The sequence below is a fragment of the Giraffa tippelskirchi genome, chromosome 4, assembly GCF_054371585.1.
Source record: "Giraffa tippelskirchi isolate mGirTip1 chromosome 4, T2T-mGirTip1v1.2.pri, whole genome shotgun sequence".
Taxonomy (NCBI): Eukaryota; Metazoa; Chordata; class Mammalia; order Artiodactyla; family Giraffidae; genus Giraffa; species Giraffa tippelskirchi.
Window position 1 is genome coordinate 155,484,372 of NC_137278.1, and position 24,552 is coordinate 155,508,923.

At 61.4% G+C, this 24,552-nt stretch overlaps 1 protein-coding gene across 2 annotated transcripts in view; it reads right to left on the bottom strand.

Moving 5' to 3' along the window:
• Nucleotides 1-3,866: 3,866 nt before the first annotated feature.
• The window catches only part of LRP1 (LDL receptor related protein 1), a 79,876-nt gene continuing 59,190 nt past the window's right edge, over nt 3,867-24,552 (bottom strand). The window contains exons 44-89 of one of the 2 annotated variants that reach the window (XM_081594339.1): nt 24,129-24,321; nt 23,408-23,533; nt 23,087-23,215; nt 22,769-22,888; nt 22,435-22,548; nt 21,994-22,143; nt 21,794-21,916; nt 21,346-21,462; nt 21,064-21,192; nt 20,676-20,798; nt 20,455-20,595; nt 20,161-20,351; nt 19,122-19,305; nt 18,879-18,964; nt 18,602-18,721; nt 18,039-18,226; nt 17,699-17,904; nt 16,964-17,152; nt 16,242-16,390; nt 15,740-15,833; nt 15,502-15,618; nt 15,201-15,320; nt 14,714-14,836; nt 14,433-14,558; nt 13,820-13,936; nt 13,032-13,138; nt 12,795-12,927; nt 12,012-12,131; nt 11,740-11,862; nt 11,263-11,403; nt 11,041-11,175; nt 10,844-10,963; nt 9,644-9,912; nt 9,019-9,197; nt 8,433-8,539; nt 8,067-8,183; nt 7,422-7,598; nt 7,141-7,281; nt 6,857-7,030; nt 6,436-6,597; nt 5,870-6,044; nt 5,650-5,751; nt 5,444-5,508; nt 5,273-5,363; nt 5,030-5,174; nt 3,867-4,865 (exon numbers count right to left, since the gene is read on the bottom strand). In XM_081594339.1, the coding sequence (XP_081450465.1) occupies nt 4,725-4,865; nt 5,030-5,174; nt 5,273-5,363; nt 5,444-5,508; nt 5,650-5,751; nt 5,870-6,044; nt 6,436-6,597; nt 6,857-7,030; nt 7,141-7,281; nt 7,422-7,598; nt 8,067-8,183; nt 8,433-8,539; nt 9,019-9,197; nt 9,644-9,912; nt 10,844-10,963; nt 11,041-11,175; nt 11,263-11,403; nt 11,740-11,862; nt 12,012-12,131; nt 12,795-12,927; nt 13,032-13,138; nt 13,820-13,936; nt 14,433-14,558; nt 14,714-14,836; nt 15,201-15,320; nt 15,502-15,618; nt 15,740-15,833; nt 16,242-16,390; nt 16,964-17,152; nt 17,699-17,904; nt 18,039-18,226; nt 18,602-18,721; nt 18,879-18,964; nt 19,122-19,305; nt 20,161-20,351; nt 20,455-20,595; nt 20,676-20,798; nt 21,064-21,192; nt 21,346-21,462; nt 21,794-21,916; nt 21,994-22,143; nt 22,435-22,548; nt 22,769-22,888; nt 23,087-23,215; nt 23,408-23,533; nt 24,129-24,321 (6,399 nt within the window). In that variant the 3' untranslated portion in view covers nt 3,867-4,724. Of the gene's footprint in view, nt 4,866-5,029; nt 5,175-5,272; nt 5,364-5,443; nt 5,509-5,649; nt 5,752-5,869; nt 6,045-6,435; nt 6,598-6,856; nt 7,031-7,140; nt 7,282-7,421; nt 7,599-8,066; nt 8,184-8,432; nt 8,540-9,018; nt 9,198-9,643; nt 9,913-10,843; nt 10,964-11,040; nt 11,176-11,256; nt 11,404-11,739; nt 11,863-12,011; nt 12,132-12,794; nt 12,928-13,031; nt 13,139-13,819; nt 13,937-14,432; nt 14,559-14,713; nt 14,837-15,200; nt 15,321-15,501; nt 15,619-15,739; nt 15,834-16,241; nt 16,391-16,963; nt 17,153-17,698; nt 17,905-18,038; nt 18,227-18,601; nt 18,722-18,878; nt 18,965-19,121; nt 19,306-20,160; nt 20,352-20,454; nt 20,596-20,675; nt 20,799-21,063; nt 21,193-21,345; nt 21,463-21,793; nt 21,917-21,993; nt 22,144-22,434; nt 22,549-22,768; nt 22,889-23,086; nt 23,216-23,407; nt 23,534-24,128; nt 24,322-24,552 lie in introns of both variants that reach the window. The other variant, XM_081594338.1, reaches the window with a different exon arrangement.

Consider the following 24,552-nt stretch of genomic DNA (forward strand, 5'->3'; position numbering starts at 1 on the left):
GAGAAAGTTGGGTCGGACTCGGGCGGGCGGGCGGGGGGGCGGGGCTCCGCGGCGCTCCAATCCCGGCCGCGCCCCGCGCGCCCCCTCCCGCCCGGCCCGGGGCACCGAAGGTGACTTTCACCCCGACACGCCCCAGACACGCCCCCGGCCCAGGTGCGGAGCGGAGAGGAGGGGGCTGCGGGGCTCGGGGGCCGCGGACCCGAGAGGCTGGGTGGGTGCAGCCCTGAGGAACAGGGCCGGGGGTGGGGCTCCCGGCTCCAGGACCTTGTTCCCGAAGCGGGGCACGGAGAGTGGGGAGCCTGGCGAGGGTCCCTCGGAGCTCCCGGCCTCTTCTGTGCTCCGGACCCTGGAGGGTCCCCGGGCAGGAGCAGGGCAGGGGCCGAGGTGGGCGGGCGGGGCCCCGGGCGACTGCCGCCGCGCGGCGCTGACGGGGATGGATGGGCGCCCCGCGGCTCATTCGGCCCGGAGATGAGTATCATTGATCACGGACGGAAACCCCATCACGTCTGTCAATAGGGCTGACAAACTGCGCCCGCCGCCCCCACCCCCGCCTTCAAGGCACCTCTGCGGTCTCAGGACCCCTCCGCTAGACTCGCCCTTCACCTTTGCCCCTCGCCCCCTCTGCTGACCCCCCCAGGCGTCCCAGAGCCTCCCTGCATTGGGGTTAGGCAGGAGCCGCACCAACGGCCCGGCTTCTTGGTGCGATCTCCATCCATCCCTTTCCGCCCAGAGTCCCATCTTTCACCATCAGTCGCTCTAGATCCTTCTCCCCTTTCTCCTCTGGCCCTGTCCTTGTCTCTGTCCCCAGTCTGGCCCTGTCTCTGTCCCAATCCTCTTGGCTGTTTCTTCATCAGCTCCCTCCTCCCCCTAGTCTCTCTCTCTCTCCTGCCCAGGGAGTCTTCAGCTGTCAGCTGTTGCTATGCACAGAGGCTGTGGCTGAGGTTGTGCTATGACCGACACCTCGACAGCGAGAGATAGGGACAAGCTAAGAGACAGACAGATGCATACCGGGAGACCCCAACACATGTCCCCAGGCATGCAAGAAGGTGCCTCGCAGGGGCAGGCCACACAGTAGAGGTGAACATACAGGCAGAGTGAAACACATTGACACAGAGACCGGCGCACACATACACAGACAGGTGCATGCCTAGTGGCACTGATCCACGTAGATGGACACAGTCGGTTTACACAGAGTGTGCATACACAGAGTCCTGAGAGATAAACGCAACTTTCATCAAGAGACACGCATACCCAGCCAGGTACTCATAGCCGACCCCACCTTCCTTGTCTTGGCAGAGAGGTGGACATTAACAGATAGTGATGGACACACTCAGGTGTACGCTGGCACCGGCAGTCCAAAAGACAAGCCCGGGCACACATAAACAAATAGACAGACACATGGATGTGACAAGACACAAAACAAGGATCAGGAATGCTGAGAAGATGAAGTGGACACAGATACTCCAGGAGAGACAGACAGCACCCTGGATCAGGAGCCTGAGTGTAGGCAGGGCACAGAGGGAGGCAGGGAGAGGCAGGAACAGCCAGGCCTCAGGCCACAAGGCTCCATCCAGAATCCTGACTGCCAAACACAGGGGCTGCTGAGGTGGTAGTGGGTAGTGGGGGCAGTGGGCACACTCAGGCCCATGGTACCCAGGACAGAAGCCCATCCTGTTTTTCTGGAGCCCTGATGCACCCAACCTCGCCTCCTTTTGCTAGTCTCAAGTCACAGCTTCCTCTCCCCAGCTCTCACTCACACACACACACACACACACACACACACACACACACACACACACACTCCCTGTCTCCATCTCTCTGTCTCTATCTCTCATTCTGTCTGTATCAGCCTCTGGTTCTGCCCCTGTCTCTTCTCCATCTCTGTCTTAGGTCTCTCTGCCATCCTTGCCAGGTGGGGAATTTTTGAGCACTGCCTTCAGGTAGACCCTCTCCTGGCCGTCCTGGTGGGCAGAGGAAGGATGCTGACTGGAGGAGTGTGTGTTCCAAGCCGCAGCTGGGGCCCCCTCTGGCTCTGCCCAGGATCTTGAGGCGACAGGCAGAGAATCAGTGGCTCCCCGGGGGCGCCAGATGCATGGCTGGCAGAGGGAGGGAGTGAGGGGGTGGGGCTGCTGGTGGTGGGGAGCAGACAGGCGCTGGGGGAGGGGGAGGAACCGGCTGGAGGAGAGTAGAGGGGGTGTGGCAGAATAGCCCCAGGGAAGGAAGTGAGAGGCTGGAATGGGGTCCGAGGGCAGGTGCATAATTAGTGTGCTGAGGAGGGGGCTGTGCTGGGCTTCTGAATGAGCTGCGCTGCAGGAGTGTGCACGCCACCTGGTGGACAGATGATGACACAAGCCTCCCTCTAAGCAATCAACAAGGATGCCCCTTTTCCCCAGGAGGATGGCTCTGCTCTGGGGCCCTAGGGAGCTGGGGAGCCAGTGGAGGATGGCAGAACTGGCTTGGAAGCTGAGGCTGGAGCTGGGACCTCAAGGCTAAGAGGGAAGGGAAGGGCTCTTGTTTCTGGAGGTGGCTGGATCCATAGCTTCCTCAAGAAAGGAGGAATAGACTGAGAAAGTTGAGCCAGGGAGGGAGGGGGAATGCAAAGCAATGCTCTTCTTTGGGGATGTGGGTAAGGGTTCTTTGGGCTTCCCTGGTGGCTCAGAGGGTAAAGAATCTGCCTGCAATGAGGTAGATCCGGGTTCGATCCCTTGGTTGGGAAGATCCCCTGGAGAAGGGAATGGCCTCCAGCTCCAGTATTCTTACCTGGAGAATCCCATGGACAGAGGAGTCTGGCAGGCTACAATCCATAGGGTTGCAAACAATTGGACACGACTGAGAGACTAATACACACATACTAGGTTTCTTTAGATGCTTAAAGCTGCCTTCTTTGAGCGTATTTGCTACTGCAGTAAAAGGGAGGCTGTAACCCTCTCGCAACTAGGACCATGTAAAGCAGTGTGACCTTCTGCACAGGAATTGTAGACCTGGGCTTCTCAGGTGGCGCTAGTGGTAAAAAACTTGCCTGCCAATGCAGGAGACATGAGATGATGGTTTGATCCCTGGGTCAGAAAGATCCCCTGGAGGAGGGCATGGCAATCCACTTCAGTATTCTTGTCTGGAGAATCCCATGGACAGAGGAACCAGTCCATAGTGTTGCAAAGAGTTGGACATGACTGAAACAATTTAGCACACTTGGGACCCCCTTTGGCTGTAGCAGTCATCAACACCTGGGATGTGAACTGGGTTTGTTGGTGGCCTGTGAGACCTGGAAAACTGATCTTCCCAGCTTTAACTACAAGTGCCTTCCTTTTCCTGAACCCAGGGTTCTTACTCTTGACATCTGATTAATTAGTCTCTATGAGGTATGAGATGTTAATGCTTCAAGAGCAAACTTAGCCAAATGGGAATGGGACGATCCTGAAGGACTAGAAAGTCGTTCACAATCCCAGTGTGTTCATCTCTTATTGTGGGATTTCTCACTGTGGAAGAGCAGTTTAAGGATGGGTGACAGTGTTGTCCCTTAAAAGTGACAGTGCAGAGAAAATACAGATCCTGGAATAAGTGTCCAACGGCCAGAGAGATCACATGTTTCAGAGTGGTGAAGTCACTGGCTCAAGTTGACACAGCCAGGGGAAGCAGGTCTTTCTGGTCAAGTTCCATGCCACCCCCTTCCTTGCCGCAGCCCAGCAAACGGGGATGGAGGCCAGAAGGGCACTGAAGACCAGATGCTCCAGCCTTCCTCCAGCACAGAGCATGGCTCCCTCTGGTGGCGGGAGCATGCAAGCACAGGCCAGCTCTCAGTCTCACATTCAGGTTGCTGCTGCTGCTGCTAAGTCGCTTCAGTTGTCAGGTAGACAGACACAAACGGCTTTCTTTTTTTTTTCTTTTTTTACAATTTTATTTATAACAATATCTGTGTTATTTAGTTGTAAAGGAATTCAGCAAAAATTATTAAAACGTTCATGTCCCCAAAACGGGGCTGCCCGCTTGCCCTTCCTTGGTGTGCCCCACTTCCTCCTCATCCCCAGGGGAGGGGAGCCTGGGGGGACTGTTTACCAAAGAAATTCTCCAGCCCTGGGAGCCACAGTGGGGGCACTGGAGAAGGGGAGGGCTTATCTGGGAGGGATGCTGAGCTCGGCCATCTCAGAGGTGCCCCTGGAGTGGGGGCTGGGGCGTGGGATGGCCTCCCCCAAGAACTAAAAAACTCCATCCTTCTCTTCCTACCTCAGCCAGAGCCAAATCTTCCAGACAAGGGCAGCAAAGGACTCACCCTCCTCAGGATCCCAGAATCAGCCCTCAGGGGACTGGCAGGGTGTGTGGGGGGGCGGCGAGAGGGGAGAGCCTTGACAAAGTGTCTTGTACAGGGAGGAGGACGCAGCACCACCAGCTCTCCCAGTGGGGGTGCGTTTTTGGTGGGAAGGTGGGAGGCAGGGCTCCCTTATACCTGTAATTTGCAGGAGCCCCCTTCCTGTCCCCCCCCCTCCCGGAAGGCAGCATTGGGGGGAGGGGTTTGCTGAGGAGCAGGCAGGAAGGAGAACGGAAAGAGATAATACTGTGCTCGCTTGCTCGCTTGCTCACTCACATATAAAAAGTAATTCCTTCATTTTTTACATTTATACATCCCAGCAGGGCTGGGGAGGGGTTGGCTGGGCAAGAGGGGGGCTCCTTGAAGGACTTCTCTGTCCGGGGGCAGGAGGCTCTCTGGGGAAGTCCGATGGTGTAGGACCCTATGCCAAGGGGTCCCCTATCTCGTCCTCGGGGCCCCGGCCCAGGAGTTCTCGCTTCTCGTCCGTGCTGGCCAGGGAGTGGCGGCTACCGTGACCGCCCATGTAGAGTGTGGCATACACGGGGTTGGTGAAGTTGGTGGGCTGCAAGGCAACAGAGGGTTCAGGTGGGGCTCAGGCACTGGGCTCTGTGGCTTAGGTACTTTCTGCCCACCTCCATTCCATCATCCAGCCCAACGCCCTTGGTCACCCTACCCACAGCCTCCATCCCTGTCCTGGAAGCCCCCTCCCCTCCCCTCCCAGCCCACCTTGTCAGGGTCCAGGGCGAAGTCCGCATCCAGTAGGCCCCCTACATCATCAGGCTCCCCACCTTCGTACATCTTATAGGTGGGATTCCCGATCTCCACGTTCATGGCCCCATTAGTCATCCGCTGGTGCTGGAAGCCCTTAGCCCTGGCGGGGAGGTGGGAGCATGAGGGCAGGGATTCTAGGAGGGGGTGAGACTAGGGCCGTAACAGTGGCCACAATTTTCCAGACTCCCCACAACTCACCCTCGGACTCGCCGCTTGTACCAGAATACCACTCCGGCTACCAGAAGCATCAGCAGCAGCAACAGCAGAGGAATTAGGATGGAGGCCATATCTAGAGGGGAAGAGGAGGGAAGCTGAGTCCAAAAGGCCTCAGAGGCACAAAGCCCTCCATCCCAGGTCCCTGCCACCTACGTCCAGGCTGCTGCTGGCCGACCACTTGCTCCTCACACCGGGGTCCCGCCATGTGGGGTGGGCACCTGCAGACAGGAGGGGCAGAGCTGAGTGGGCATGTCATCCACTGGGGAAACCGGGAGGGACCGCAGGCTCCTGCTGGTCTGGCTCAGACTTGGGGGAGGGAAGGCTGATCTAGGCCTTGGTGAGGCACAGGCCCAACTCACTGGCACTCAGGCATCATTTTGCTGTTCATGGTGCAGGAACCGCCATTGCTGCAGTGGCCAACACAGGTCAGACAGCTGGGGGCCACCCGGCCATCGGAGCAGCTGCGGGGAGGAGTGCAGAGGCTGGGTGGGGCTGGTGGAGGGGCAGGGCTGGGATGGTGGGTTAGGCGGGTGGGGAGTGGGTGGAGGGTGGGACAGACTGGGAGTGGGCCCCACTCACTTGCAGGTGACATCCCCGCTCTGCTTGTTGACCACACAGGCCCCGTCGAGACAGCGGCTACACTTGTTCACCTCACACCTGGGCCCCTCAAAGTAGACCGTGCAGCGGCACTGGCGGGAGCCGTCGGTGGCCATCTGGCACGTCCCAAAGTTCTCACAGTAGCCAGAGCACTGTCCTGTGGATCGGGGCATGGGAGAGGAGGTGCCTCAAGCCTCACTGTCATGAGGGTCCTCCAGAGGTGGTGGAGGGCAGCTGGCCTTTGGGGTGACTTCCACCTCCTCCTGAGCCCCCCACTGTCCCCATGTCACAGGCTCCAGGGTTACAAAGATGTCCCGGAGCATCCCAACAGGGCACTGCCTTTGCTTGAATAATCCTGATGCCAAAGGGTTCACTACCTCAGGGCAGCGGGGGTGTGCTGACCTCTCCCTGGGGAGAAGCCCTGGCACCTCAAGCCTGGCTGAGCTGCGAATGGCCTCCTTCCCTAGAACGAGCCCCTGAGACCCCACTGCCCCCCACCCCCCGCCTCCATCGTCCCCTGGCCCGGGGCCCAGGGATAGCTCACTCACGGTACTGGCAGCGGTCCCCCAGGAAGCCGGGCAGGCATCGGCACTGGGGCTGGTTGCCCTGGTTGACCGTGCAGGTGCTGTTGTTGGCACAGTAGCCCGCACACACCTGCTGGGTGCATTTGGGGCCCGTGAAGCCTGTGGGGCACCGGCACGTGGGCATGCCTGGGGGGAGACGATGTGTGAGCGGGACTGTGGCCCACTGAGCCGCCCGGCTCTACTGCAGGGGAACAGGGCTGGGAGGGCCCGGTGGGAGGAGGGCAGCAGAGGGGAGGCAGACAGCACAGGACAGCAATGCTGGGGTTGGGGGCAGCAGGTGGGAGGGCAGCAGAGGTGAAGTAGGTGAAGGCAGGGCAGAGGCGGCTTGGGGGCAGCAGGGCCCAGGGGCCAGGAGGAGTCCTGGCAGGAGAACCAAAGGCCATACCCGAGGGAGAGGCAGCGCAGGTGCCCCCGTTGCGACAGTGCTCCCAGCACTGGTCCAGCTCACATTTGTCGCCTGTGTAACGGGGCTGGCATCGACACTTAGGCTGCCTCCGCGCGTTGAGGAAGCAGCTGCCGCCGTTGAAGCATTGTAGGTTACAGGTTCCAGGCCGAGGAGCTGCAGGAAGGGTCATCAGGGGCAGAGCCGGGGTAGGGGAGGATTCAGGGGCAGGAGGGGAGGAGGGTTCCGGGGCAGGGATGAGGGACCAGGGAGGGGTATGAGCATACCGTCCGGCGGGGGCGTTGGGGAGGGCACAGCCACACAGGTGCCATTGTCCAGTCGCTTCCCGTTGGGACAGGTGCAGACAGGCCCACTGGGACTCAGCAGGCAGAGCCATTCGCACTTCTTGCGGTCACAGGGGTTGGTCACTGCAGGGGTGGGCAGCATGGGAGAAGGCTGAGTCCTGTGACCCACAACCTCCCCTGCCCACCAAAACCTGAGGCTGCAGCTTGGAGACAGCACCCCCAGGCCTTCCCCGCCCCGGCCCAGGCTCTCCCTCTCCGTCCACCTTCAGGCTGCTTGTGCTGGTGGTACAGGACCACGTCGGAGGCGTGGCTCAGGCCCCCGGTCAGGTTGATCAAGGGGCTGTGTCCAAACTTATGGATCTTGAAGACTCGATTATTGATATAGGTGACGCCATAGATGTAATCCTCGAAGACATCAATGCTGAAGGGGTGACTCAGGCCTGGGGAGAAGTCAGAGGGGACTCAGGCCTTAGTCACACTCTCCGGACACTGTGTCTCAAGGCTCTCCAGGACTTCAAGCTCAACACGTCCTGTTCACACCTCCCCTCAACCTGTTCCTCCCGCTGGCAACAGGTCCCATCAGCCCCTGACTTGTGGGGTCAGGAGTGACTTCTGCTCCCTCTCCCCACATGTGCTAAGTTCCCATTATCACCCATGTTGCCTCCACGCAGCTCAACACCCATTGGTAGAATGAATGAATGAATGTAAAGGTGGCCCAGAGGTTCAGGGTGGACTCAGGCCAGCAGGACTGGTGCAGGGGGTGTCTGGTTGGGAGGGGCCCAAAAGGCACTGCAGGACTGCTGAGGGCCAGGTGAGGAGGATGGCAGGAGCTGGGTGAGGCCTTGGGCCCAGAGGGGAGGACAGAGGCCTGAGGTCAGGGCTGGCCAAGGCTGCTGGTGGAGACTGACCTCGTTTGATGTCCGCAGCCACGATGGGGTCCGTGCCGTTGAGCCGGATGCTACCGATAACTGAGAGCTTGGCATCCGCCCAGTAAAGCCGTTCATTGTGATAATCCACGGCCAGGCCTGGGGGAGCAGAGAGCACTGTGAGGGCCCGGCCTTCCTACCGCAGGCTCGGGGAGCAAGCAGGATGGTATCCATGTTTGGGACGGCTCCACCCTGTCCCCATGGTCACTCGCAGTCACCTTTTCTGGGAAAAGCCTCCACAACCCCTCTGTCCCATCCCAGTCCAAGCCCCCTCCGCTCCCCAGCTTTTGTGTGGCCCTGAGCTCAGTGAACCCACCTCTCCCCAGTTCCTGACCCTGCTGCACAGACCTGTGGGCCACTGAATGTTGTCCTGAACCAGCGTCTCCCGAAGGGTCCCATCCATTGCTGCTGTTTCAATCTTGGGGTGGTTCCCCCAGTCTGACCAGTACATGGTGCTGGGGAGGGACAAGAAGTGAGTGTGGGCAGAACGTGGGTTCCCAGAGGAGGTCCCTCAAGGGGGACACAGAGACTGCCAGGTACACAGAGAGGAGGGTGTTCTGTCCATTTCCAGAGAGAGTCAGGGGGAGTCAACCTCCTGACCAGGTTGAAGATCTCTAAAACTGCTATATGCTGCTTGGGTCCCAGTTCAGTAGGCAGAGCTGCCCCCTGGAGCAGAGGAGAAGCCCAGAACCTGGCTGCCCATGACAGCCAGCCCAGGGGAGGCCAGGCCCCAGTTGGGCAAGCCAGTGTGACCCTGGGTGACATCAGGGAGGGCCAGGGCTGGACGCAGCCTGGAAGACCCAGGGGCCTGCAGAGGACACTGACCTCAGGCTGGTCTGGGAGGAGATAGCCACACTGGGGGCTGGGCACCCACCTCCATCCCAGGGACTTCCTAGCCCCAGCCCACATGCCTCCCCACCGCACCCCCGCATACCCTCTCAGTGGGTCCACCACAATGGCGTGGGGCTCGTCGATCATGCCGGAGATAAGTGTCTTGCGGTTCTCGCCCTTCATCTGCGCAACCTCGATCACATCCCGGCCTGAGTCGGTCCAGTACACGTTCCCAGCCACCCAGTCAATGGCGATGCCCCTTGGCATCTTGAGCCCTGAAATCTGGATAGGGTGGGTCACAGGTTCAGAGGTTACCGCCTTTGGCCTTCCTGCCCATTATCCAGCCCCCCACTCCCTGTCCCTGCTGTTACCATTACCCTGCGTTACTGAGGAACAAAGTGAGGCCCAAAGAGGCTCAAGAGCTTGGCAACATGGACCCGGTGTGCCGTTCAGGAACTGAACATGGCTCTGACGCTGAAGGCCAAGTGCCCATGGTGCCCTGCAGCCTTGGGCCACCAGGTGGTGGCACCACCTACTGATGACAGTGCTGCTCTGCCTACCTGCTGTTCATGCCTCATGACGTCATCTGAAGGTCACCCTGCATGCCAGCCTCATCCTTTGCCCCTTCCACTGTCCTCTGCAAACTCTGCTCTGAACTCTCTGCTGTTTGGAGACTTTCCACCCAGTCTGTGCCTCCATGTAGGTCCCACCCCAGGCTGGGTGCTCACATTGAGGTGGGTGACGCCCCGGTCAATCTGTCGCCGGTGGCGATTGGAAGTGGTGGGAGGTGCAGCAGGGGGCAGGCTGCGGTAGGAGATGGTGCCTGTGTGCCAGTTGGTCCAGTAGACGCGGCCAGCCTTGACATGGACATCCATGGCATCGATGCGGACGCTCTCGTCACCCTGGAAGGCCTGCTCGTAAGCCGAATGGGGGTGGCTGGGGAACAGGCTGCGGATCTCGTTGTCGTCAGCGATGTACAGGACCTGATACTCAGAGCCTGGAGGGACAAGAGCCCAGATGTTGGCGGGGGTGAAAGCTGGGGCTGGGGGCTGTCGGGCCTGGTGCTGGAAGGAGCCGGCTGAGCTGTGCTCCCCACCCAGCCCTGCCCCTTTCACATTAACAGTGTCTTCTCTCTTAGTAAAGCCATCTGACGTGGCCTGAAGTCTCTGCTCATCCCGCCCCAGTGCCAGGCTTGACGGCTCCAGCCTGAGTCCTTGAACTTCCTCCTCTCCTGAGGTGATCTAGGGTGACCTGCTACTCCAGAAAGCTGTCCCTCCTCCTCCAGCCTCAGGGACCTCTGCCTCCTCACGGTCTCTGCAGGCATCACCACACTCTCTGCTCCATATTGTCTGATATCTGCTCGTAGGTACACACACATGTGGGGGTACATGAGCACCCCATGGAGGCATGTAGGTGTGCATGGGCATCTGGGTGCACTTGGACATATTTGGGGTTGTGTGTACCCAGGTGTGTGTACATGGATAAGGGGTGTCTTTGTATAGAGGCATGAGGAAGGTGCAGGTGTGCATCAAAGCATATGTTCTCACCAAAAAAAGGTAAATATGTGAAATGAAGGATGTGTTAATTAACTCAACGGGGGGAATTCTTTCACAAGGAATATGTACATCAGATCATCACCTTGCACACGTTAAATATCTGACAGTTTTGTCACTGATACCTCAGTAAAGCTGAGAAAAGCATAATGGGAATATGCAGGTGGGGTACTTTTGACTGTGTGAGTGGTGATGCTCTCGCCCCAGGACCTCTGGCCTCTGCACGGCTGCCAGCCATGTTCAGGAAGCTGTCCGGTGGGTCTGGAATTGCAGGCTTGGGCAAGGGTGCCCGGAGGAAGACACCACTTCCCAGGTTCATTTCCTATCCCGGCGTTGTAAGCCCTGCCCCTCTCTCTGCCCTCTCCTAGCACCTACCTTCCGCCTTGCAGGTGTTGTGCGTCTTCATGAAGTTGCGTGCGCAGCTGCACAGGTGGCCGCCCTTGGTGTTGTTGCAGAGCTGCGAGCAGGTGCCAAAGCGCAGGCACTCGTTGATGTCTGGAGGTTACACGCCCGGGTTAGGGAGAATCTCGCGGCAGGGGCTTCTGCCCGCCTCGTGGACTCCCCCTTCCTACCCTGGCATCCGGGTTGGCCTGGCACCGTGTGGAAGCCAGTGCGGCAGGCACAGTAGGCGGCTTTCTCGGTGCGCACGCAGCGGGCCTCATCCCCACAGATGCTGGCGTTGGTGGCGCAGCTGGTCAGCTTGGGGTCTGCGGAGACAGTGAGTCTAGGCCTGGGCTTAGGCTCTCCGTCCCTCCCGGCCCCCGCCCCCGCCGGCATGCGGGTCTCACCCTCACCCATGCTGCAGTCCTCCTCGTCAGAGCCGTCCCCGCAGTCATCGAACATGTTGCAGCGCAGAGAGGAGGAGAGGCAGCGCTGGTTCCGGCACAGAAACTCCTTCTTGTCTTTGCAGTGGGAGGTCTGGGCCGTGGGCGGCTCTGCCGGAGGGCGCGGCTTCAGGTCCTAGTATTTACCACCCTGCCCCTCTTCCCACAGGAACCCCCTCTCCATTACAGGTAGAAGGGCCCCAAGCCTGGCTCTAAGCCTCAGGGGAAGTTGGTTAAACTGTTCAGACACGCAGTCTCCGTTTTAACGCCTTCCCCAGGGGTGTCTCTCCTGCCAAGACAGGGTCCCCAGGCTCCCGGCAGTGGATCCTCCCCTTTCCCTGAATCGACTCACCAGACACAGCTCCCACTTGGGCCACCCCCACAGCTTGTGCAGCATCCCCACTCCAGGCGCCCCCCAGAACCACCCCTCGCTGGCCCCCTGCTCACCACAGTCCTCCTCATCCGTCCCATCCCCGCAGTTGTCCGTGCCGTCGCACTGGCGCCCAATCCACAGGCAGACACGGTCGTTCTTGCAACGGAAGGGCCGGTTTGGAGGGCACACGAACCTGGCTGCAGCGTCGAGAGGACAGAGTCAGAATCAGCCTTGCGGGTCCCCCCACCCCAGCTGAGAGCCTTCAGGGAGCGGGAGAGCCCGCCCTGTCTGGAGCCCTGCCCCACCCTGCCCCCTTCGAAGCCCCGCAGCCACCCTGGAGCCTCACCGCACTCCTCTGGGTTCTCGTCGGAGTTGTCCCCGCAGTCGTCCTCACCATCGCATTTCCATGCCAGCGGCTTGCACAGGGTGTTGTTGCACTGGAATTCGTCAAGGGGGCAGGTCCGCACTGGGCGCCGGAGAGAGCAAAGAGTAAAGAATGAGCTCTGAGCCCCCAGCTACTGGGGATGGGGTCTTGTGGCCAGACCCCTCCCTCCATGGCCGAGACCTAGAGGGCACTCCAGGAAAGCAGTGGAATCGCCACTGGATACAACCTGGGTTTCCTCATTTTCTACCACCAGCCAGGTATCTGGGCAGAACTGCCTCCTCTGGTATTTTGGGGAGAAGAGGCCATTTTGGGGAAGTGTCCAGAGAGCCCTGTTTCTTTCTGGTAGTGGGGCAGGGCCCAGGGCCCACTGTCATGCAGTGGTAGGTACAGAGGAGGATCCCTCACCTGGGAGTCAGGGGACCTGGTTTCCAGTCCCTGACCTCAGCCCACCAGCCTAGAACCAGGATGTCTGCCCTCACTGCTCCAAGCTCCAACCTTCCGCCACCCAGGCTCCCCGTGTACCCCTCTGGACTGTTGAGCCCAGGCCAGCAGCAGGTGCTGCCTCACTGCTCCAGGAAAAGTGAGCAGGGACTTGGCTTCTCAGGACAGCTGACTAAGCCATGTTGGAACTTGTGGGGTGGGGCCTGGATGGACACAGCCCTCAGGTTTCTGCTGGATTTCAACTGGCTCGTTGATTAAGTGTTACTGTGAGGTGGGGCTAAATGGTGGGGTGGGAGGGCTCACCGCCAGTGCCACAGGCCTCCTCGTCACTGCCATCCATGCAGTCAGCATCTGCATCACAGCGCCAGCGCAGCGGGATGCAATGACCACTCTTGCACTGGAACTGGTCCATGTCACAGCGGGGAGTGCAGTCTTTCTGTGGGCACAGGAGCAGGTGTCCTGATCAGACCTGGGCACCCCTGCAGGCCCACCCTGACTCTTCTAAGCCCGACCCTCCCTCCATCCAGTCTCCCTGCCCACCTCGTCTGAGCCATCTGCACAGTCATGATCCCCATCGCATTTCCAGCGCCCAGCAATGCAGCGGCCGTTGGCACAGGAGAACTCACTCTCAGAGCAGGGCCGGGGGGCTGGGGAGGGACAGGGAGAGACAGGCCCCAGGAGGGTGGGCATAGGGACTCAGCCTCGGGAGCATCTCCAGCTCTTGCAGAGCAGTGTCACCTGTCCCTGCACCCCTGAAGGTCATAGTGGACTGGCATGATGACCAAGATGCTCAGCCCATCCCGGGCAAGCCAACTGGCTGCCCTCCTGGGACCAGCCGGACCCAGAGCACACTCACACTTAGCCCTCTGGGACAGATACACAATAGAGGGCATGGGGTCCCTGGCCCTGCCCTCAGGACAGACTGTGTGTGGGAGGGGTGGGGAGGGACAAGACCACTAAGACAAGCACCAGGGTTCAGGGAGAGGCCAGTAAAGGATGACAGGCTGGCACAGCACGGGGACAGGTGGGCTCTGGGGCAGCGGCAGGGGTGTGGCGGGGCACGGGCACATCAGAAACACCTACCTCTGCAACCCCGAGAGGACAGTGTGAAAATGGAGAGAAACATGAGATGAGGTGAAATGGCACAAACTCAAATACACAACATGAAGTGGGGGCGGGGGTGAGGCGGGAGGGGGCCTGACCCTCAGCCCCGGGAGGCGGCCACCTGCCCTAGTGCAGCCCGGTGGCGATGGGCGGGGGGAGGTGCCGGAGGTCTCCTGGGGAAGGGCACCTGTGGGCCGGGGGGTGGGGAGGGGGAGGGGACATACTGCAGCTCTCCTCGTCGGAGTTGTCCCCGCAGTCGTTGTCGTAATCGCACTGCCAGCGGCCTGGCACGCAGCGGTTGTTCTTGCAGCGGAACTGGTAGGGCTCACAGGTGCGTTCGTCTAGAAGAGGAAAGATTGGGGGGGCAGTCAGGGGCAGAGTAGGGGGCGGACCTCAGGGTCTCGGGAGGTCCGGTCAGGATGGCCAAGTGCGGGAGAGTGGGCGTTCCAGCCTGACGCAGGTCAGTGGTGGCAGCCAAGGCCATGTTCTGAGATGTGGGGGCAATGGGAGCTTCTGGGGCAGAGGGGACACAAGTTGGGGGAGCTGCTTCAGGGAGGGGATCTACAGATCCCAGATGGTGGGCAGATGTGTGCTGAGGAGGTGCCGGTGGGAGTTGTCGTTCAGCCACCAAGTTGTGTCTGACTCTGTGACCTCATGGACTGCAGCACACCAGGCTTCTCTATCCTTCACCATCTCCTGGGTTTGCCCAAGTTCATGTCCATTGCCAGTGGGGGTGGGGAATTAGGAGATGGTGGGTACAGGTGGTGAGGACGCTCAGGCAGTGGGCAGCCCCTGCCCTCCCCAGCACCTTTCCCAAGCAGGGCCGGGGAAGCTCACCACACTCCTCTTTGGGCTCGTCCGAGCCGTCCCCGCAGTCGTCCTCTCCGTCACATTTCCAGCGCGCAGGAATACAGCGGCCTGAGTCCTTGCAGCGGAACTCGTCCACCCCGCAGGTCATCTGGGCTGCAAGGGGGTGGCCGGGGTGAGGAGGAAGGCTCCTTTCAGGAACACACTGTGAGGGTGAGGTCTGGGTGGGAGTGGCCACCGAGGGGGGTCACACGCGGGGTTGGTGGAAGCTGCGGACCCTCTGGAGGGAGGGTGGGCTCCGGGAGACTCACTGCAGTTGGCGGGCTCGTCACTGCCGTCTACACAGTCGTTGTCCCGGTCACACACCCAGACCCGGGGGATGCAGCGCTTGGTGATGGAGCACTGGAACTGGTTGGGGGCACAGGTCACCTCGGCTGCGGGGTTGGGGAGAGAGTGAGGACCTGCCCACTTCGCCTCTCCCCACAGTTCTCCTCCACATCTTCTCTCTCTCCCAAGCCCTGGCCTTGTCCTGGTCCTGCCAGCAATTTCTTGCAGGAAGAGACAGTTTATTTCTAATTTTGGTGATTTTGTCTTCAGGATCTGCACATCTCTATGATGTGCACGATGATTTTATGAGCAAACCGAGTCACACCCCATATAATTCATGTTGCTCATCTAATAACATTACTTGAGAGCGGCACGGTCCCTAGAAGAAGCGGGGGCTGGACTTCAAGGTGAATCGTGTTTCCGTGCCCGTTCTCCAACACCCCCGTCCCTGCCTGCGCCCGGGGCACTCACGGCAGTCCCTCTCGTCCTCGCCATCTCCGCAGTTGTCCTGTCCATTGCAGCGGAAGATGCCAGGGATACAGCGGTTGGTGTTGGTGCACTTGAACTGACTGGGCAAGCAGACGTGGATGTCTGTGGGTGTGGGAGGAGAGGAGGGTAACTGATGGTGGGTGGAGGACTCGGGCTGGGCAGGGACCCCTCTCCCGCAACGGGAGCAGCAGGAGCCCAGCCTGGAGAAGCAGCGGGGCCGAGCTCCCTTGCCCTGGGAGCTCAGACACCCAACCCCAGATCCTAGGGAGGACGGGCCCTTTACCGCAGTTGGCCTCGTCACTGTTGTCTTGGCAGTCATTGTCCCCGTCACAGATGAAGGCAGGGTTCGTGCAGATGCCTGTCGAGCACTGGAACTGTCCTGGGCGGCACTTGAACTCGGCTGCCAGGAAGGGATGCTCAGCATCAGGACGGTGGGGGTGGGGTGGGCGCAGACCCCTGGGGCCTCGGGAGTCAGGGGGCCCTGACGTAAGACCCTCTCGTCACCCCGCCCGGGCACTCACGACAGTCCGAGGGCTCGTCCGAGTGGTCCCCGCAGTCGTCCTCCGTGTCACACTTCCACCAGAAGGGAATGCACTTGTCGTTCTTGCACACAAACTGGAGGGCAGGTGGGGGCGAGAAGGGTTGGTGGGGGTCTGGGGAACTCAGGAGATTTCCTTTTGAGGGGCTGGTGTATTTCCTAGAAGCAGCAGGGTCAGGTATCTCGGGGGGAGGGTGAGCTGGATGGGAGGCTGGGATTTGAGGACTGCAGGGAGGCCAGGTGGGGGGGTATCTGTGTGGAGCTCAGGGCTGGGGGGACTGGCGAGGAGGGGGTCAGGGTTAGGGTGTGGGGGTGTCTGTGTGAGGTGACGGGTGTAAAAGTATTGCTGTGAGGAGACAAGAGGTAGGCAAGAAATGTGGGGGTGTTAGCATGGGAAAACCAGATGCGTGAGGACATTCGAGCGGGAGGTGGGGTCTGAGGAGGAGTGGGGGTACTGGTGAGTGGGGTCTGGGGACGAGCCTCACCTGGCTGGCCGTGCAGTTGGACACACAGTTGCGCCCGTCGCCGCCCAGGTAGAAGTTGGTGGGACAGGCACACTTGTGGCCGCCTCCAGGGGACAGCAGGCAGAGGTTGCTGCAGCCGCCATTGTTGACCTTGCAGGGGTGGTTGGGCACTGCCGGAGGAAACGGGGTTAAAGGGCGGCAAATGGACCCAGGTTATGGGCCACTGTTCCCCCGGCTGCTGGCCTCTCGAGGGGTGAGGGCAGTGCTCGCTGGGAACACGTTTTCTGGTCTTTCAAAGGCTGCCCAGCCCATCTGTTCTGGGCAGACGTGGGGTAGGTCCAAACCCTGCTCTTTCGGAAGGGAGCTGAAGCCAGAGATAGGAGAGGACTCTCTTGAGGTTTCAGGGTCAGGCTGGGCCTCCCCTGTGCTCTCCCTCAGCTCTGGCCTGTCTGCCTTCGGGGCCTGGCCTTGGGGTTCTCCCCCCAGACTTGCTCTGCTGGATGGCCTCGGGGCCTCGCTGCTGCAAGATCCAGGGCTGGACCCAGCTGGGCTGTAGCTCCGGAGAGCCAGACCATAGCCTGTCTACCGCCCCCCAGATCGCCGGGTGTATATAGGCACTGCTCAGTCAGTGCTGGGAAAGGATTGGGGCAGCAACCCCTGCTGAGACAGTGGGGTCCCATCTCACCCCAGGGCCCCTCGTGCCTGGCTCGCTGGTGGCCAGCTCTCAGGCCCCAGCCACTTACCGTCGGGCTGGCGCAGGGCGTGGAAGACATGCAGGTCCATGGGCCGGTGCAGCGTGCTGATTAGGAGTGTCTTGTTGGCGCCCGTGGTCTTGTGGGCTCGGTTGATGGATTTTGTCTCCCAGTCGGTCCAGTAGACATAGTCCTCAAACAGGGTCAGTGCGAAGATGTGTGGGATGTCCTGGCTCAGCACTGCGGGGGGCCACAGGGCGTGGGGGTCAGGCCCAGGCCGTCGGTCAGCTCTGGGCAGCATGAGGCGCCTTCCCTACTGGGCCCTCTTAACCCTACAGCAACCCTGTGAGGTGGGCATAGCCCCGCTGCAGCCCCTGGTCGGACAGCTGGTGAGTGGCAGAGCTGAAACTCAACTCCAGGCCTGTCTGATGGCAGGGTCCTGCCCCAATATTCTCCACTGTTCCCTGTCAGAAAGTGGGGGCATGCTGCATACCCCAGCTCCAGTCCCCTGCACCTTCCTCAGGGCCCATCATCTGGAACTGTGCATCAGAAGGTGCCTGTCTCTCTCCTTCCTCAGGGAGCCGGTGGTGGCCTCGTGCCTAGGTGGGTTCTGGGGACGTACCCTGTGGTGCTCTGACCCCCCAGACCTTTGGTAGGTGGTGTCCCCAGGTCATGCCCTCTAGCTTTTAAGCCCACTCTTGCCCCAGAGGCCTGATCCCCTGAAGTTTCAGAATCCCCGTCCCCGGCAGGTTGGCTATGCCCAGGCAGCCTCACTGGCACACTGACCCACGTGACGGTTGGAGCCGTCCAGGCTGGCAAACTCAATGTAATCCTCACGGGCATCGGCCCAGTAGATGCGCTCAGTGACATAGTCCAGCGTCAGGCCGTTGGGCCACGTGATCTTGGTGTCCACGATGACACTGCGGCTGGACCCGTCCATACCGATGCGTCCAATCAGTGAGTGGTCTCCCCAGTCTGTCCAGTAGAGGTACCTGGCGGGCCGGTGGGCAGTGAGGCAGGAGAGATCCCATGACTGGTCCCACCAGGAGCCTGCAGGGAAGCTGGACCTGGGTGCCCGACTACACCAGCTGCTCTCAGACCTCCCTGACCCTCCTCGCCCACATACCCATTCTGCACGTCCACCACCAGCGCCCGGGGCTCACGGAGGCCGGAGCTGACCAGCACTGTGCGATAGGCCCCGTTGAGCTTGGACACTTCGATGGTGTCCCGGCCTTTGTCACACCAGTACAGGTTGCCGCCGACCCAATCCACAGCCAGCCCATCGGGGTTGCTGAGGCCTGTCCGGTGCAGCACCTGCGGGCAGGGGCAGGGAGGAAGGGCCCTGGGTGACCTGGGCCAGGACTCTCAGCCTCTCTGGGAGGACAGTGGATGGAAAAGGCCCAGCCCTAGGCATGGTGTCAGCCTAGGCTTGAGGAGAGGGGTCTCTAGATGACAGAGACCACACCCCAACCCCACAGAGCCCGGGAGCACAGGTGTAAGGAAGGTCAGACTAAGGAGAACTCACTGCTAATTAGGGGAAGGGAGAGAGAGGAGTCTCCTAGATCCTGCCTGCTCGCTGGGCTCAGAGGGGAGAGAAGCGAGGACAAGCGGAGTCGAGTGGAGATGGCCTTGAAACAGAGCAGGTCCTCTGGGCAGGGACAGCGGCTGGCTCCAGGCCCCCGGCCTCACCTGCACGTTGCTCCCATTCAGGTGCATCCTGCGGATCATGCTGCCCTGGGTTGTCACGTCCGTCCAGTAGATCATCTGCTCTCGGTAGTCGAAGTCCAAGGCAACGGCGTTGTTGAGGCCCTGCATTTGGGGGGTGAGCAGAGGAGTGACCGAAGAGTCAGGATATGGAACGCTGGAGAGGTGGGCAGGGAAGACAGCCACGGGTCTGAGTGTTGAGAGCGTGGGGCTGGACAGCAGGTCTGGGGAGGCGGTGGGGTGAGGAGGGCGGGTCTGGCACCTGCTTGAGCAGCGTGTAGTTGGAGCCGTCCAGGTTGAGCTTGCGCAGGTAGTACCGGTTGGCGAAGATCAGAAACGGCTCCTCGTCTGAAGACAGAGGATGCTGGCTCAGTTGCTGGCCAGGGTGCATTCTGGCACACCCCCCCCCAAGTCCCCAGCCTGCCTTCAGCTCTGCCGTCCCGGTCCTCCCGCCACTGCCCCCGTCAGCCTGGGCCAGCTGCACACCCCCTAGCCCCTGTCTCACCGGTCACAGCCTTGCAGCTGTGGGGGTCGCCACCGCGGGGTGCGTAGCCCTCCACGCACAGACACTTGTAGCTGCCGTGGGTGTTGATGCAGCGCTGGCTGCAGGGGAATGTGGTGCTGCACTCGTCCACGTCGGCGCATGTCCGGCCATCGTCCTTCAGGCGGAAGCCGGGGCGGCAGCGGCACTGCGGGCACAGGGGGCCTAGGGTGGGCATGGGCAGGGGGTTGGGCCGCCCAAGGGACTGCAGACCTCTCACCCTGAGACTGAGGGGCGCCTCCAGCTCCCTTCACCCCAGGTGGCTGGCTGGCACAGGGAAGTCGAGGAGGCAGGCAGCACGGAGGCCTGCCCGCGTAAGAGGAGGCACTGAGCTGGCCCACATCAGCCATCTGGCTCTCACCCCTACCTGACCACTGGTGTGAGTCCCCAGTGACCGCCATGTCTCTGCATCCCCAGCTCAACGCTCAGGCCTCGTCTTATGTGACCCGTGGGCATCATTTGACAGCTGGGCACCTCTTCCTCCAATACTTTCTTCCCTTGGCTGTCCTCCTGCCCTGGCAGCTGGCCCTACTCAGGCTCCCCTGCTGCTCCCCTCCCCACTCACCTCACCACCCTCAGTGTGGCTATGCACAGGGCTCAGGACTCGGACCAGCCTCTTTCCATCTCCACTCGCCCCCTTGAGGGTCTTCTCCAGACACCTGACTTAAATGCCGTCTCTATGGTGACAGCTCCCAGACTCCCTCTCCCATCTGGCCTCTCCCTTGAACCGCGGACCTGTGCATCTGGGGCCTGCTTGACATCCACACGCCCCTCCTCCTCTCACGCCCCGACCTTATCTCCCAGCAAAGCCTGCCGGTACTATCTTCTACACTGACCAGAACCTGACTAGGAGAGATTTCTGCTGTGCTCAATGCCGTGTCCCCAGTGCCTAGAACGCTGCCTGGAAGGACAGGGGCTGCCTTTGTCGGATGAACGCATGAATGAGGGGCAGAGAAAGGAGTCCCAGCCAGGCTTGGGGTGCAGAGGCTCCCACCCAGCATACCTTGAAGCCGATCTTGAGGTCCTCGCAGTCCTGGCTGCAGCCACTGAGCTTGTGGCTGAGACACTCGTTGACGTGGCAGCCCCGCTCATCCGAGCCGTCACCACAGTCGTCCTGGCCATTGCAAAGCAGTGCCTCGGCCACGCAGCGCCCACTGCTGCACAGGAACTGCGAGGAGGCGTTGCACTTGTGCTCTGGGGAGGGTGAGGTGGAGGGGGGCGAGTCAGCTGGGTCCCGGCTGCCTGGGGGCTGGGGCCAGGGGCTGAGGGCAGGGAGGGAGCTACGTGGGGGGCCCACCTGGGCTGGTGCAGTGTGGGTTCTTGGGGGCCTCATCGCTCTGGTCGTGGCAGTCGTTTTCACCATCGCACTCCCACTGGCGGGAGCTCAGGCAGCGCCCATTGGCGCAGCGGAACTCGTTGGGGCCACAGGTCGGGTACTCTGTGGTCAGAGGGGGCAGGTGAGGCTGGCGGCCTGTGTGCCGAGAGCAGGGCCCCCTCCCGCCGCGGCCCTGGGCTCACCACACTCGGGGGACTCATCGGAGCCGTCAGCACAGTCACGGTCGTGGTCGCACATGAAGTGCTTGGGGATGCACTGGCGGTTCTGACACATGAACTCGCGTTCATCACAGGTGCTGTTGTACACTGTGGATGGAGGCGGACACAGCCCCTCAGCGCCCACCCACCTGCTGCTGACTGTCACCCTCCCGACCTTCCTGTGGCGTGAGTGGCAGGGTGGGCAGAGCACTGGTGGACAGGGCATCTGGGCACCTGGACTGAGGATAGAGCTCTGCCACTGCTGCCTGAGTGACCCCTTCCTCTCCTTGACCTCGGTTTCCCCTTCTGCAAAGTGGGCCCGTGGCCACGCACCATCCGCCCCACTCCCCACTCCCCATTCCCCGCCACTCACAGCAGCCTGCTGCGACGCTCTCGTCAGCACCGTCAGCACAGTCCTTGTCTCCATCACAGAGCCAGCGCTCGGGGACACACACGTGGGTGCCAGGGCAGGAGAAGGAGCCGGGGCCACATGTTTTGCCTTCTGTGGAGGGAACAGGGAGATACTGAGAGACGCAGGAGCAGGCAGAGCCGGGCTGGGCAGCTGGAAAGACGCCCCCACTGCTGTGTTGTCACTTGGTGGGGTTTGTGTGTGTGGAGGGGTCTGTCCCTTCCCCGCCCCCCGCCCCCGCCTCACCACAGTGAGCCGCCTCGTCTGAGCCGTCCCCGCAGTCATCGCTGCCGTCGCACAGCCACTGCTTGGAGATGCAGCGATGGTTCTGGCACTCAAACTGGGCCTCGGAGCAGAACTTGTCTGGGGCAGTCAGACGGAGGTCACAGTTAGATCGGGAAGGGATGGGGGGCTGCACAGTCAGGCAGGTGGATGCCACAGGATGGATGGGGTAGATATTCATGGCACCCGCTAGGGGGACTCAGCAGGAGTGGAGAGACGGTCCCCTCTCAGAGCCTGAGGGTCTGGGTGGGAGGCACGGGATGAGGCCCTGGGTGCCCCTCTCAAAGGAGGGCATTTCCTGTGAGGGCGTCAAGAGGGCGGGGTCCGCACAGAGTCTTAGCGGGACGGTGAAGCCCCATCCCCCGCAGGTCCTCTGGGTGCTGGGCTTGGGAGTGAGTCTCTGGTCACTCACTGCAGTGGGTCTCATCCTCGCCGTGTTCACAGTCATCCTCCTTGTCACATGTCCAGCTCATGGGGATGCAGCGGCCGCTGGGGCAGGCAAAATAGTTCAAGGGGCACCTGGGGCGCTTCACACCTGGGGGTGAGGCAGGCGTGAGGGCACGGCCACCTCGGGGGTCCGCCGTCCACCACACACCTGCCCACTGGCCGGACCTGGGCAATCACGCTCATCGCTGTAGTCCCCGCAGTCGTTGGCACCGTCGCACACCCAGCTGGGCGCGTAGCAGAGGGAGGTCCGCTCGCAGGGCTGGAAGCGCACGCCCTTCACCCCCAGGCGGAAGTAGCTGCTGCAGTCGGTGGCACCTGGCAGGGGCGGGGAGGAGGGATGGCACCGGGTTCCCCCCACAACACCCTCCCCGCAGAGCTGCTGGCCTGCACGGCGCCTTCATGTGTTTTAGAAAGTTGAACCACGTCCTTCGGTGGATGTGCCCTGTCCACACTTTTCACTCTCTGCCCCTCCCTGAGTCCCAGGGGAGCCCAGGCCTGGGGCGGGCTGGGAGGGGACTGAGGCTGCCCCAGGGGCCCAGAGGGAAGGCAGAGAGGAGCCAGGACCAGAGGGCAGGGACCAGAGGGCAGGGAGGGGGCGTCGCTCACTGCAGTTCATCTCGTCAGAGGCGTCGTCGCAGTCCACAAACTGGTTGCAGCGGCTGGAGTTCCCGATGCAGGTGCCGTCCCGGCAGCGGAACTCGCCCACACCACAGGCCGTCTCTACAACAGCGCCCGCCCAGTGCCATCAGCCAGGGGGCTCCCCGTGGGGGCCAGGTCAGCCCAGGCCAGACTCCCAGCCCAGAGTGCCTGCCCAGGGCCACCACACCGTGCCCTGAACCAGAATCCTTGGGACCTGGGGACCAAAGCTCAGCGAGGGCGGGGGTGGGGCTGGGTCGGTGGGGGTGGGGAGGGTCTGAGGCCTGGCCAGGGTCCCACTCACTGTTGCAGGGAATCTCGTCAGAGCCATCCCCGCAGTCATCTGCCCCGTTGCACCACAGCATGTTGGACACACAGCGCCCATTGTTGCACTGGCGGAAGGTCTTCTTGCAGCGGCGGGTGTCTGCAGGCGGGAGCAGGCCACGGTAAGCAGTGGCTGGGGGCTGCCTCTGATGAGGCCTTGCTTTAGGCCTGGCACGGGTCTCACGGTGGTTCTCCCCTTCACAAGCTCCCTACTTTTTCTTGGGGATGCGGGGAGGGCGGGGACTGAGGCTGGTGACTTGGGAGGTGGGGGCCTGGAGGTACGGGTCGGGGCCCTTACTGCAGTAGGATGGCTTCTCGTCAGACTTGTCCTTGCAGTGGGAGACGCCATCGCACGTCAGGCCGAAGTTGATGCACTCACCGTTGGCACACTCAAACTCGTCTTGTGCCCGGCACGAGGAATTCACCGCTGGGGAGGGAGGTGAGGAGCTTCCTGAGCTGGGGCCTGAGCGCCTGTATCCCTGTTACCCTCCTCCACCCAGGAACTGAGGCTTCGGGGGGCTGGGTTGTTGGTGGGGGCTGGGTTGTTGGAGCGTCTGGAGTGAGATGGTTCCCGTCTGTGCCCAGGGTCCCCCACGCAGTGCCCGCATCCCTCTCTCACCCTGGCAGGTGAAGTCGTCCTGGAGGATACGGCCCCCGCGGCAGGAGCAGTTGACGTGGCCTTGGTGCGTGAGCAGACACAGGTCCTGGCAGCCCCCGTTGTTGATGCGGCAGGGGGAGAGCTCGCCTGAGGCAGGGGTGGAGGAGAGTGGGCCAAGGGTGTCCTCCCCAGTACACAACGGAGCACCCCCACCCCCAACCACCCAGCTTTGCTGAGCTTCCAGGCACCACCTGTGACAAGGTGGCTCACAGCTGGCCTGGGGGCTGCTATGGGAAGGCCGGGTAGGAGCATTTGGGATGGGCCTGAGCTTGAGGATATGTGTGCTCTTAGGTGGGGTGACTGACATTCTGAGCTGTACACTGGGGAGACTGAAATCTAAGGAGCCCTGAGGTCATGTGTGTGACGGGGGCCGGCATGTGTGAAGAGTGTGTGAGAGGCTGAGAAAGCTGCAGATCTGTGTGGGGGACCCTCGGTGTCAAGCCAGTGTGGGACCACGTCTGTGCCCGTGCACGCAGACGGTGGAGCAGGTAGCGCCTGGGATGGGCATGGGGTCAGGTTCCAATGGGTCTGTGTGGTTCTGTGTGGGAGGAATGACTATACCATGTGCTGGGTGCATCCAAAGATGTGGATCAGCCAGTTGTGTACGTGTGTGTGTGTATATGTGTGTGCACGCTGGCATAGTGGGCAGGCGGGCAAGGCTGGTGGCAGCAGCCCCACTCACAGCTGTTGGTGTCATTGGCCACGGCGATGATGCCCATGGGCTGCTGGGGGATGTCCACGCGCAGCAGCTTCATGTCGCTGCCCACGTACTTGTTGGCCCGCTGCACGGCCCGCCGCACCCAGTCGGTCCAGAAGATGTGTTCCCCGTACACGGCCAACCCGAAGGGGTGGACTGGCTCTGACTTCAAGATCACCTGTGGAGACACCCTCAGCATTGTCAGAGGTATGGCTCTCGCCCCTGCCTCCACCCCCTGCAGCTGCTCCGGAGACCAGCGGCCCGGCTCCCTAGATACAGTCACACTAGGGGAGGATCTGCAGAGGACTGCAATCATCTCCCTCATTCAACTGCCGAGGAAGCCAAACTGGGAAGGTTGAGGATGCTAAGTGGTGAGGTCAGGACACCTCACTGTCCTCCCGACTCTTCC